Here is an 11,336-nt window from a genome sequence, read left to right on the forward strand (position 1 = left end):
ACAGCAATACTCTCTCCGTCCACTGGGAGGCGCTACAACATGTGAAATGCACTAACTGTCTCCATAAACAAACAGGCCATCTAAATATAAAGAGTCCTCCCACCACAGCCAATGAGGAGCCAGTTATTGGTTATTCCAGGAAATCATCATGCACAACAATAACAGAAAAACACGAGTCTCAACATCAGATTCGTCAAATTATGAAAATCCCACAAATTCCTCAAATACAAAACAGACTCTGTGTCCTCGGGAATTCAGCTGATGTTTAGAGCTCTGAAAAATAAAGTTATGTAATTCAGAGAAAGTCACAACTCAATCTTTATGCTTTTTCTAGGAACAAGTATTTACTAGTTTACAGAATCTAGTGAGGAATTAATAAGTTTCAGACACTCAAGGAAATTCCCAACGTTATATAACTGCAAATATAACTGATTTCTTTATTTCTATTTTTTTAGTTGTTTATTTATTAATTTATTAACGGTTTTTTACTTATTTTAAAGTTCATGAGAAAAACAACAATTCAAGGAAAAATCCACAAATCATTTATCTGAATATTTATTGCAATAATAAAATAATGTAAGAGTACAAACAGGATTTTCTATGTTCAGTTATTAATAGTAAAACAGGCTCTGGACAGTATTTCAAACAACATTTTGATTCATGATCAAAAGGTCAAGGTGCTCATGTTTGTTACGGATGTGAATTAGTTTTGCTCTACGGAGGATTCTGGAACATTTAAAGTTCTTCAACTCTTTCCTAAAGTTAGTTTTTAGATAATTTCACACTTTTAAAACATTTTGAGTCAATAAAGATGTTTTTTAACTATCGGCTGTAAACAAGATGGCCGACGTGTCCCGGTTACGGGCGGCGCCATCTTGTCTGAGCAGCGGAGATCCTCGAGCTTCGGCTTCACTGTCGTGTCGTCCATTTGTATTTATTCTACGAGTCCCTCCGGCTCTGTGACTTGGCGTCCTGCTGCGCTCGCCAGGCCACGAGAACCTCGTCGTCCTCGGCCTCCGCGGCCGCTCGAGCTCAGACCCTCTGCCTGGTTTGTGCGATGAAGGTGGCGATGTCATCCTCCTCTTCTTCACCAGCATGGTCCTTGGCTTGCACTCTCCTGCTGCTCCTCGCTTTGGTCTCGCTGCTTTCGAATTGAGAGCGGTGCACGGATTTGCTTTTGGTGGCGAGGTGGGCGTAGCTCTCCGTCCCCTCGGCGCTCTCGTCCCCGTACGACCCCCCCGCCCGGCGCTGGCTGTAGCCGTTACAGGAGAACTCTGCGTCTTCGCTCGCCACGTCGGCTCGTAACCTGGATCTGTATCTGGAGCTGTACGTTTCCTCTTCCTCCTCAACAGCGTAGGACGCCCTGCGGCTGGAGAATTCAAACTCAGAGGCGGAGGCGTCCAGATCGTCGTAGGGATCCTCCGACGAGCCGGCTTCTGCTACGGACGCCATTTTCCCAGGAGGAGGTCGGACGCTCTTCAGCCAATCGTCGATGCTGGTGTTCTTATCTTTCTCCAGAGCCGTTTTGAGATTCAGACATCCGGACAAACCGTACGACCTCGTAGGTTTCTCTGGTTTCTTTGCCTCCTCCAGGAACTCCTCCTCCCTCCTCTTACTCTCCTCCTCCTCCTCTTCATCCTCCTTCGGTTTCTTCTTCTTGTACAAAGTGCTGCGCCTGTTGTCCTCCAGGATCTTCTTCTTCTCGTAGGTCGCCATCTTGCCCCTCATCTCAGACTTGATCTCCTTGTCCATGGCGTCCAGCTTCCCCAGGTCCACCTGGTCCTGGAAGAGGCTGAAGAGCGGCACGCTGGTGGTGGTGATCTTGTTTTTCTTGGAGCCCAGGGTGGAGCCGAGGGTGGAGCTGAACGCCGACCCTCTACCGCTGAGACCTGAGACGCTGCTCGACCCGCCTCCTGAGAGCACCGACGCCGCAGCCTTGCCACGCCCCTGGTACAGAGCGCTGGAGTAGGGCGCGCCGCTCAACAAGGACGCCTTGTCATCGTCTCGTCCCCGGCTGGAGATCACACTCGCCGAACCTCGTCCGAAGCCGAACTCCGATCCTGCCCGGGACGGAGGCGGCAGGCTCATCTCATTCTGCTTCTGTTGGATGGTTTCAGACACGACGTTGGCGATCCAGTTCTGGATGCTCGCCAGGTTGACCATGGGTTCCCCTCCCGGCCCCAGCATGGTGGGCACCGGCAGGATGGGGGGAACAGGCGGATGAGGAGAACCTGAGGACTGGGCCGACCTCGAGCTGCGAGGTTGTGAAACTGAGGATATGACTGACGACCTCCCGCTGAGCATGGACACGTTGTCGTCGTTGGCGACGCTGGGCGAGCCGGTGACGCCGGCTCCGGCCCAGAAGGCGGAGAGAGGGATGGTGCCTCCGCTCACGCAGCTCTCCGCCTCCCAGCCGCACATGGACTGACTCTCCTCCAACGTCTTCTTCGAACGCTCCAGGATCTCCTCCCGTCTCTGCCTCCGTTTGATGGTGGCAGAGTCTTCACCTCGACTCATCTCCAGGATCTCATCCGTGTTCTCCTCGCCAAGTCGCTTCTGCTGCCTCAGCTTCCACGCCTGATACGCCGTCAGGTTGACGTCTTGGAAAGCCGGGGTCTTCACCTCTCCCTCGCCGTTTTCTCCGTCTCCGACCGAACTCTTCTCTCCATCCTCGTGATCTTTCTTGTTCCAGCCGAACTGGATCCTCTTGACGCGCCAACGCTCCAGAGGCGTCAGCTTCTCCTTGTTCTTCTGGCAGAAGTTGTACATGGAGCTGGAGTCCGAGAGGATGCTCTGCACCTCGTCGTCAATCTTTGTCTTCCCTCCTCCTCCTCCTCCTCCTCCTCCTCCTCCTCCTCCTCCTCCTCCTCCTCCTCCTCCTCCTCCTCCTCCTCCTCCTCCCTCTGTGGGGGTGCTCTCGCTGCTCTCGTCCTCCTCTCTCTTGCGGTAACGAGTGGCGGCTTGTTCCTCGATCTCTCTCAGCCGCTGGTTCCAGAGATCAGAGTAGTTCATGCTGCTGGAGGTGGACATGGCATCAGAAGGCGGGCGTCGGCTGCGGCGCTTCAGCCGCTCCTTCACCGCTCGCACGTCCTCGCTGGTGACGCTGTCCACGTCGGCGTCGGCTCCGTCCTTCGTCCTCTTCACGTCTCCTACGACAGATTCTCCATCTTCAGCCTCGCTGTTCAGCTGCGCCTCCCACCACTCCTCACTTTGATACTTGTCGTTCCTCCGCTGCCACTCGCGGATCATACTGTCCAGGCCGTCTTCGTCCTCGTCTTCCTCGGCGTCCTGCTCGGGGAGGACCCCCCCCTCGGAGGTCGATCCCTGGCCGTCCGGACCGCTCTGGTTCCCGATCGGTCCGCTCCTGAGCGCCGCGGCGGCGGAGGAGGAGGCGACGCTGCTCATCACGCTCTCTGCATCCTCCTCCTCCTCCATCGTGATGGAGTTAGCTTTCACCTGGACCATGCTCTGCTCGTCTTCCTTCTCCGTATCGTAGTCGTCCTCGTCGTCGCCCCCCCCGTCGCCGAAGAGGCACTTCCGGGTGCGAGCGTCGACCACGGAGCATTGGCTGAGCGTGTCGTCGTCGTCGTCGCGCTCCTCCATCAGGTTCTCGTTCAGCTCGCGCAGCTGCTTCAGGAAGCCCTCGTTGGGGTTGATGGGGCGTTTCTTCCTCAGGGTCGTCAGCGCCTCCATGATGGTCATGTGATGGAAGATCATCAGGTAGGACGCCACCAGGACGGCGGGGCGACTGGCGCCCATCATGGAAACAACCAGAACCTTTCCTGCAAAGAGAAACTTGTCTTTACAATTTGACTGATGGAAACTGGACGGAGACAGGGCGTGTTCGGTCAGTCCCCCCCCCCCCTCACCTTTGTGCGTCAGCAGGGCCTCGTCCAGGAACTCTGCGGTCGGTCTGAAGTGCACCGACATGTCTGCGTCCGGGAAGTCGTCCACCTCGATGCCCAGGTACTGGATGTTCATGCCGGTGTAGAAGGTGTCTCCGGTGTAGACGCCGGTGCCGTGGGCGGAGTTCAGGATGTGGGTGACGCCCATTCGCTTCAGACGAGCTTTGTTCACGGCGACGGATCTGAGACGGAAACAAGTGAGGAGGGTTTTAATGCTGTGATCTAATAACGAGTGAGTTTGAGACGTCTGGTGCAGCGCACAGCTTCTACCACACAGTGGCGCTGTTGTGTGCGGACACTCACTTCTCGGCGATGAAGACGTTGGGCCACACCTCGTCCACCTGGTTGAGCGGCGCCTCCTGGCGGTCCCCGACCATGGCCCTCTGGATGTCCAGCACGCAGGGCGTGTTGTAGGGGCTGCGGTCGTCCATCATGTCCTTGACCCGGTTGTACAGGTCCTCCACCATCAGCTGCTCGGCCGTCTCCAGCATGGACTCGGGGACGGACTCGCTGCGGACGCCACGGGGCGGCAGCTCTGAGGGGGAGGAGACAGAGTCTGTCAACATGGTGGAAAGTCAAAGAATTCAAAAACAAAGACAGAGCGAGAGAAACAGGAGGATTCTGAGACAAGCAGGCTTGTTTCTGTCTTCTGGGTCATTAACAATACAAGTGAAGCCAAAGTGTCTCCATCGCCCCCTGGTGGTTGGCAGCAGCATAGGTCATAAGCCATACCTCCTCCAGGTTAGCAGACGGGACATGGTCCAAACTAAAGTCTCTAAAAGATGATTTCTTTCATTTTATGAAACTAATGTTTGTTCAAGTGTTTCTGATCGGTTTGGTTTTAATTAGTTATTTGACAATATATGCATTTCCTCCTCTTCCTCCTCTCCCTCTTCCTCTCCCTCTTCCTCTCCCTCTTCCTCTTCCTCTTCCTCTTCCTCTTCCTCTTCCTCTTCCTCTTCCTCTTCCTCTTCCTCTTCTTCCTCCTCCTCCTCCTCCTCCTCTCCCTCTTCCTCTCCCTCTTCCTCTTCCTCTTCTTCCTCTTCCTCCTCCTTCTCCTTCTCTTCCTCCTCCTCCTCTTCCTCTTCCTCCTCCTCCTCCTCCTCCTCCTCCTCCTCCTCCTCCTCCTCCTCCTCTCCCTCTTCCTCTCCCTCTTCCTCCTCCTCCTCCTCCTCCTCCTCCTCCTCCTCCTCCTCCTCCTCCTCCTCTTCCTCTTCCTCTTCTTCCTCTTTTTCCTCCTCCTCCTCCTCCTCCTCCTCCTCCTCCCATCACGACAGCACGCTCAGTTTTCAGAACAGGTTTGATTTCCTGTGTTTTAATCTGTTCTGCATCGTGACTTCTGACATTCTGGACGATCAGAACAATCAAACCCGTTGTTCAGAGTTTCCGTGCGTGACGGATTCAGATTGAAATTCTGACCTTTTGGTTTTTCCGCTCGCAGACGATTTACTCGATCTGAGCTGGAATCTAACGTCAGTGTTGTTGAGGTTGATCCTCATCCGGTGTGATTGCAGTGGAACCTGCTGTTTGACTAAACCCTCAGAATGAAGCTCGCTCTCTGTGGCGCTGACATTAAAACATAATGGAGACTCTGCTGCTGTGTGTATGTCCGACCCCGTGAGAAACCATGAAACCACACTTGGTGGAGAACCAGCAGCAGGTGGATGTATTCATGTCCATGCAGATGAAACATGCGTCGTCCATTAAGCTGCAGCTAATGCGACATAATGTCTGAGGAGGAATCTGAGGCCGGAGCTGCTCCACCACTCGTTCAGACTAATTCCCTCAATCAGCTGGACTCCGCTCGCTCGAGGACAAACGTCTCGGTGAGTCGGTCCGGTAACGAGCTGCAGGGACGAGACGTGGACTCACTGCACTGGAAGAGGATTTGACCAAATTAGAGTCGTTGGACGAGGACGAGGGAATCGTGTGTTGAAATGAGGAGAGAGATGAGCGGAGGATGAATCAGAAATCTGACCTGGTCTGATCCCTGCTTCTTAAACTGAACCAGAACTCATGGAATAGAATAAGTGTCGTTGTGTTACAGCTTCAGATCAAACGTCGTATCAGAAATGTGTCTGCAGAGAACTCACTCCACAGAAAGGCTCAGGTTGGTGCTTGGTTAATTAAACGATGATTCATGGAAACAATTTGCTGCTGCAGCTTGTGGACATTTCTCATTATGTTTGACATTTCAAAGACTGATGATAATCGATGAATAATTAAAAGCTGTTTCTGTTTCTCTGACTGTGTTTGAATAGGAACTACATCAGAGTAGTTTCCTGGTCTCACCCTCGTTGATGATCTGCTTGGCAGCGATGGCCGACGACAGGTGGATCGGCTCCATGAAGATGCTCGCAGCGTCCGAGCCGGAGATCGCCGAGAACCTGGAGTCGGACATCATGGAGAAACTGAGAGGAGGAGAAAGAGAGATCATGAGAATCTTTACTTTGTTTTAAAGTGGAATCCTGTGAGACGTGGGGTCGGTCTGGTACCTGGGGGAGGGGCAGCGGAGGTAATGGGACTGGACTCCTCTGACGCTCCGCTCCTCCTCTTCCTCGTCTTCATCAGGAACCGCCTGGTCACCGTGCTCCTCGCTCTCATTGGTCGACTCCATGGCAACGAAGATCCTTCTCTTCCTGCTGGTGAGACCGGATCTCTGAGGAAGACCATGGAAAACGATGAAGAGCAGGTCTGCGTTTGTGTCTGGATTACTTCAGATTTGACCTTTGACCTCAGATTAATCCTGGTTTCTCAAAGTCTGAACTCTAACTCAGGTAACACAAACCTGTCGAGCAACAACAACAACACAACTCAAAGACAAATCATCTCTTAACTAAAAGTTGATCATTGTGTTGCTGCTGAAAACCAGAGAAACTAAAGTTTGACTTTGGTTTGAAGAACTTTCTCAACTCTTCATCTGATTCTGTCTTACAACATGAAAAGAAAAGGTCAAAAGGTCAATTTATTGTCATATGCACAGAGTACAAGTACAGAGGCAATGAAATTCCAGAATGGTTACAGAAAGATTACAGCAGCAAAATGATAAAGCTTCATTGAAACTGTGAGTTTATAGTAATTCAGTGACACTTGTCCGTTCATTTAATGATACAATGAGCAAAAAGAAGCTTTCAGAGAAAATTCTGCCTCATTTATTAATCAAATAGAAACAATAACAAGTTCACAGCTTCGTATTTACTGAGTCGATATCAGTAATAAAGTCTGTGTCGTAGATAAAGTCATATTAATATACAAAGAACTTCAGTGAGTCATGGTGGGAGAAGCTGGACCTAATTCACGAGTGATGCCGTCACACAACCAGAAGAATTACAGTGATTTAAATCTGTGTGTGTCTGTGATTGTGTGTGTGTTTGTGAGTGTGTGTGAGTGTGTGTGTCTGTGTGAGTGTGTGATATGAGGCCTTCCAGCAGATCTATTTTGGGTGACGTGACAGCTGCCTCCGAGCTGCAGCGTCACACTCAAGAGGCCGAACAGCTTCAGGCTCATCAGACGTGTGAGAACTCACAGAAAAACACAACGTCCGGTTTTCAGCTTCATGTAAAACTCCTCATCAGAGTGTGTGTCTGTGTGTGTGTGTGTGTCTCTGTGTGTGTGTGTGTGTGAGTGTGTGTGTGTGTTCTTACCTCTGTTCAGACGGGTCGGGCCAGAGGAGGTGATCTGCTCTGAAGCTGACAGCGGCCGCACTGACACAATCTCCTAAAGTTAGTCTCCCCCTCCTCTCCACCGCCCACCCCCCCCTCCCCCAGCAGGCCTGTGGAGACCCTGACACCCGACACCAGCAAGTAATCGAGTACTTTTACCAGAGTAACGCTGCTGTGGAGAGTATTTACACTGTGTGTGGTTGTGACAGCTCTAATCACGCTACAGATTTAGATTTTTCATTTAAATATCAGATGATTTAATTTGCTTTCTCATCTTTTTAATTTGATTATATATGTATATATTATGTATATCTATAAAACTTCCCCTGGACTCCAGCTCTGGTTCCACATCTGGCTCCACAGAGCAGATGTTTCTCCCTCAGAAGAATCGTCTCCTGAGCCCGAGCTCTTATCAGCCGTCAGCTGACCCTCGACTCCACTATTTATATCAGCAGATGATTCGAGTCACAGGCTCACACACACTTGTTCTTGTTCAATATAAGATTAACATAATGGACCATGAAGCGCTTTCCGGTCACTCATTTGATTTCAAAGCTGTTTACTGTTTATTTGAATGTTTTTAATTGAATTGAACAAACTACAAAGACTGAATATCAGTCCAGGTCTGAACAAGACGTTTACACAACAGAGTTTATTCAAAGTTCCTCGGTGAACAAACAGGAAATGAAGAATCTGTTTTATTTACTTCAGTTCTTACAATTCAACCTGGATTCATCTCCTGATTGGATGAGGCAGTTAAAACAATGTGTGATAAACTGATCACATGATTTACAGACTTTAAACCTTTTGTTTCAGCGCAGGAGCAAACTCGCAGATTTGATATTTAGCTACTAAAAGTATTTATAAACTTCAGAGGCCATTTGTTAACGCTATGTAAAGATGCTAATTTACACACGTTCTAAAGAGTCTGTATTAACCCTTAATCATCGTTAATCTGCTTATGACACTAACTTGAGTCATTTTGAAAACAAAAGTTGTGATCTAAGAGTTTAATAAGTGTGAATAAGTGATTTCAGACTCTTGATTAGATTTAATATCTCATGTAAATGAGCCACAAGGACTTTTAGTCTTTAACCCACAAGAACAAACTCATAATTAATTCCTCTCTGAGCTTGTTTGATGAACGTATGGTTAGTTTATGGTTTAGGTTCCAAATTGCTTATGAGGAGAAAAGCTGATTAAATTAAAACGTGGTTTCCTGCAGAACTCAGAGCTGATTCCTGATCAGTTTTCTGTTCTCGCTCGTCTCTCTTGATCCGTTCACACTTTGCTGGATGGTAGAAATGAGGAACCCTTCACACGCTCAGCTGCCTTTTCACTTTTTATTGCAGTCACGAGAAACCAAAAGTGCTTTAGTCCAACAAGAAGAAAGTGTCACAATAAAAGGCGATATCGTTTTTCAACCCAACACAAGGTGCACGTACTGTTGGTGTTTACTTTCCTGTGTCGGGGGGGCACGTTGGCCGCTCGGGCCGTCCACACTTCAACACAACCGGGGGAACAACACACAAACACTGCTCAGTGAACAACACACAAACACTGCTCAGTGAACAACAAGGCACATCCAGGCACAATGATAGATACAGCACGACATCGAGCGGCAACGAGGAGACGACACAGTGAGGTCAAAGGGTCACGAGGGTCGGGGGGGAAGGAGGAGGAGCAATAACATCTTGTTTTCTAGTTCCAGCTCCAGGTCTCATGTCGATCAGGATCAATGTCACTGTGATTGATTCCTGATCAGAACCGAGATCCTGACGAGCAGCGAGAGAAACGAGACAAAGACCCACGAGCTTTTAAAGAGTAAAAACATCACAAGGACAAACGATCGGATTCTAGATCCCGAAGAACGATGAGGAGACGAATCAACAGCTGGAAACAGAACTCAGGTTTCTACTTTGGGTTTTAGTTTGGCACGATTCGCCGACGTGTCACTTTCACAGCGTCGACTTCCAGAGGTCACAGCACGAGACGAGAAGAAAGAAGCTCGTTAGAACAAAGCTTTGGCAACAGGGACGTGATCCGACGTGAGGTAGCTGGGATCAGGACGTCCGACACTGGGAATAATGATTACAATATAATATAATAATATAATAATAATATAATAAGGAGAAGAAAGTTCAGATCTCGTCCACGAGGACAGTAAAATGTTCTGGAGGTTGAAAATGACCTGAAACCAACAGGAGGCAGAAGTTCACAGCTCGTTCACTTCTGGTCACAAGGCTCAACTCCCACTTCTGCCTTTTAGCAATAAACTGCACAAATATAGATTTTTATAAAATTTTCTACGAGACATTAAAGTGGTTAAAATAATCAGAGATCAGTGGGTGTGGTCACTAACTCTGGAGGAAGAGCTGCTAATACTTTACTACTTAATGATTCAGATTCATTCTTTGCTGTTTGGATAAAACTAAATCATCCTTTTCTTTCAGCATGTTGAAAATATACAAAAGTGCTTTTTGTTATAGTGTTAAATTCATAATCTTTGGGATGATAGAAAATATACTTTTTAATTCTCACGTTTGAATTTGGATCACAAGCGGATCAGAAGTCGTGGAGACGTTGGTGGAACCTCCCGAGTGTGAGAGAGAGAAACTGATGTTCTGCTTCTTCAGATTCACAGTTTACGTTACGGCGATGGAACACGTTACAGTTTGGAACACGCCAGCGACACGTGTCGGGCGATGGATTGAACATGTGACAGCAGCTCCTTCTCTCCTCCAGACATGTCACAGTGTTTCTGTTTCCTGAGAACGACCCTGAAGCTGAAGGTCAAGAGGTCGTTGTGTATCTGAAGCTGCAGGAGGCGACTTGAGACGGCGTTTAGCGTTTGAAACGTTGCTTTTCTGTGTGAAACCAGCATCAGTTTGTTGAATTGTTTCCTGAGGTCTGAACTTCCTGCGGACGCTCGCCAGCTTCCTGTCGCTCAGCCCCGGTTGTCCACGGCGACGGGCAGCAGAGGCACGGTCGCTTCGCTCCTCTCGGCCTTGCCGCCATCTTTGTGCTCGCTCACCGACTTCTTCCTGGCTTGGTACTCGGCGAGTTTCCTCTTCTTCTCCTGCTTCTCGGCCTCGTCTCCGCTCTGCAGAGGCGGGAACTCCCGGCAGTACGGCGGCGGCAGACACGGCACCAGGTGCACCTCGCCGCTTTCGCTCATGAGCTGGACGCAGGTGTAGAAGTCCTGAGGCGAGCCGGTGGCGGTGGCGTCCGGGCCGGGGAAGGCGTCGCCCTGTCCCATCACGCTGTAGTCCGTCCCCGGCAGAGACAGGATCTCCGGCCTCGCCAGCGCCGGAGCGAAGGCCTGGAGCGGCGAGGAGCAGTAGGGCGCCGGGCTCTGCAGGTAGGGACTCGGGATCCGGGCGGCGAGCTGCAGGTGGGCGGCCGAGGGCGCGAGGTCACCTGGGATCACCAAGGCCTCCTTGTCCCCGCCCATCAGGTGCGCCTGGACGCTGTAGTCCTTGGGCGTGGTCACGTAGATGCTGTCGGCGCTGACCTGGTCCCACAACTCCTCCCTGTAGCTGGGGGGCGGTAACCATGGAAGTTACTGAGGTGACGGTTGATCTCATCCAGGTTCCCCTTCTGAGGGAGGGAGGAGGAGAGAGAGAGGGAGAGAGGGAGGGAGGGAGGGAGGGAGGGAGGGAGGGAGGGAGGGAGGGAGGGGGAGAGGAGGAGAAGAGGAGAGGGAGGGAGGGAGGAGGGGAGGGAGGAGGAGGAGAGAGGGAGGGAGGGAGGAGAGAGAGAGAGAGGG

General features: G+C 50.5%; 2 protein-coding genes across 2 annotated transcripts in view; both read right to left on the bottom strand.

The window, feature by feature from the left end:
• Nucleotides 1–1,032: 1,032 nt before the first annotated feature.
• dusp27 (dual specificity phosphatase 27) lies at nucleotides 1,033–6,522 on the bottom strand. Its single transcript, XM_061067271.1, has 5 exons — nucleotides 6,401–6,522; nucleotides 6,198–6,316; nucleotides 4,209–4,440; nucleotides 3,870–4,087; nucleotides 1,033–3,782 (listed from the first exon to the last, which is right to left on the bottom strand). Exons 1-5 carry the CDS (start codon nucleotides 6,520–6,522, stop codon nucleotides 1,033–1,035), a joined length of 3,441 nt encoding a protein of 1,146 aa, XP_060923254.1.
• A 3,992-nt stretch (nucleotides 6,523–10,514) lies between these two features.
• The window catches only part of LOC132996962 (growth hormone receptor-like), a 23,693-nt gene continuing 22,871 nt past the window's right edge, over nucleotides 10,515–11,336 (bottom strand). The window contains exons 10-11 of the mRNA XM_061067332.1: nucleotides 11,082–11,167; nucleotides 10,515–11,037 (exon numbers count right to left, since the gene is read on the bottom strand). Coding sequence (XP_060923315.1) covers nucleotides 10,515–11,037; nucleotides 11,082–11,167 — 609 coding nt within the window. The remainder of the gene's footprint in view (nucleotides 11,038–11,081; nucleotides 11,168–11,336) is intronic.

The sequence above is a fragment of the Limanda limanda genome, chromosome 23 (genome assembly GCF_963576545.1).
Source record: "Limanda limanda chromosome 23, fLimLim1.1, whole genome shotgun sequence".
NCBI classification, from domain to species: domain Eukaryota; kingdom Metazoa; phylum Chordata; class Actinopteri; order Pleuronectiformes; family Pleuronectidae; genus Limanda; species Limanda limanda.

Coding starts and splice junctions, on each gene's coding strand:
- dusp27 (XM_061067271.1), bottom strand. CDS start 6,522: ATGGAGTCGACCAATGAGAGCGAGGAGCACGGTGACCAGGCGGTTCCT. Junction 4,088..4,208: donor AACGTCTTCATCGCCGAGAA/GTGAGTGTCCGC, acceptor TTTCCGTCTCAG/ATCCGTCGCCGTGAACAAAG. Junction 3,783..3,869: donor GGCCCTGCTGACGCACAAAG/GTGAGGGGGGGG, acceptor TTCTCTTTGCAG/GAAAGGTTCTGGTTGTTTCC.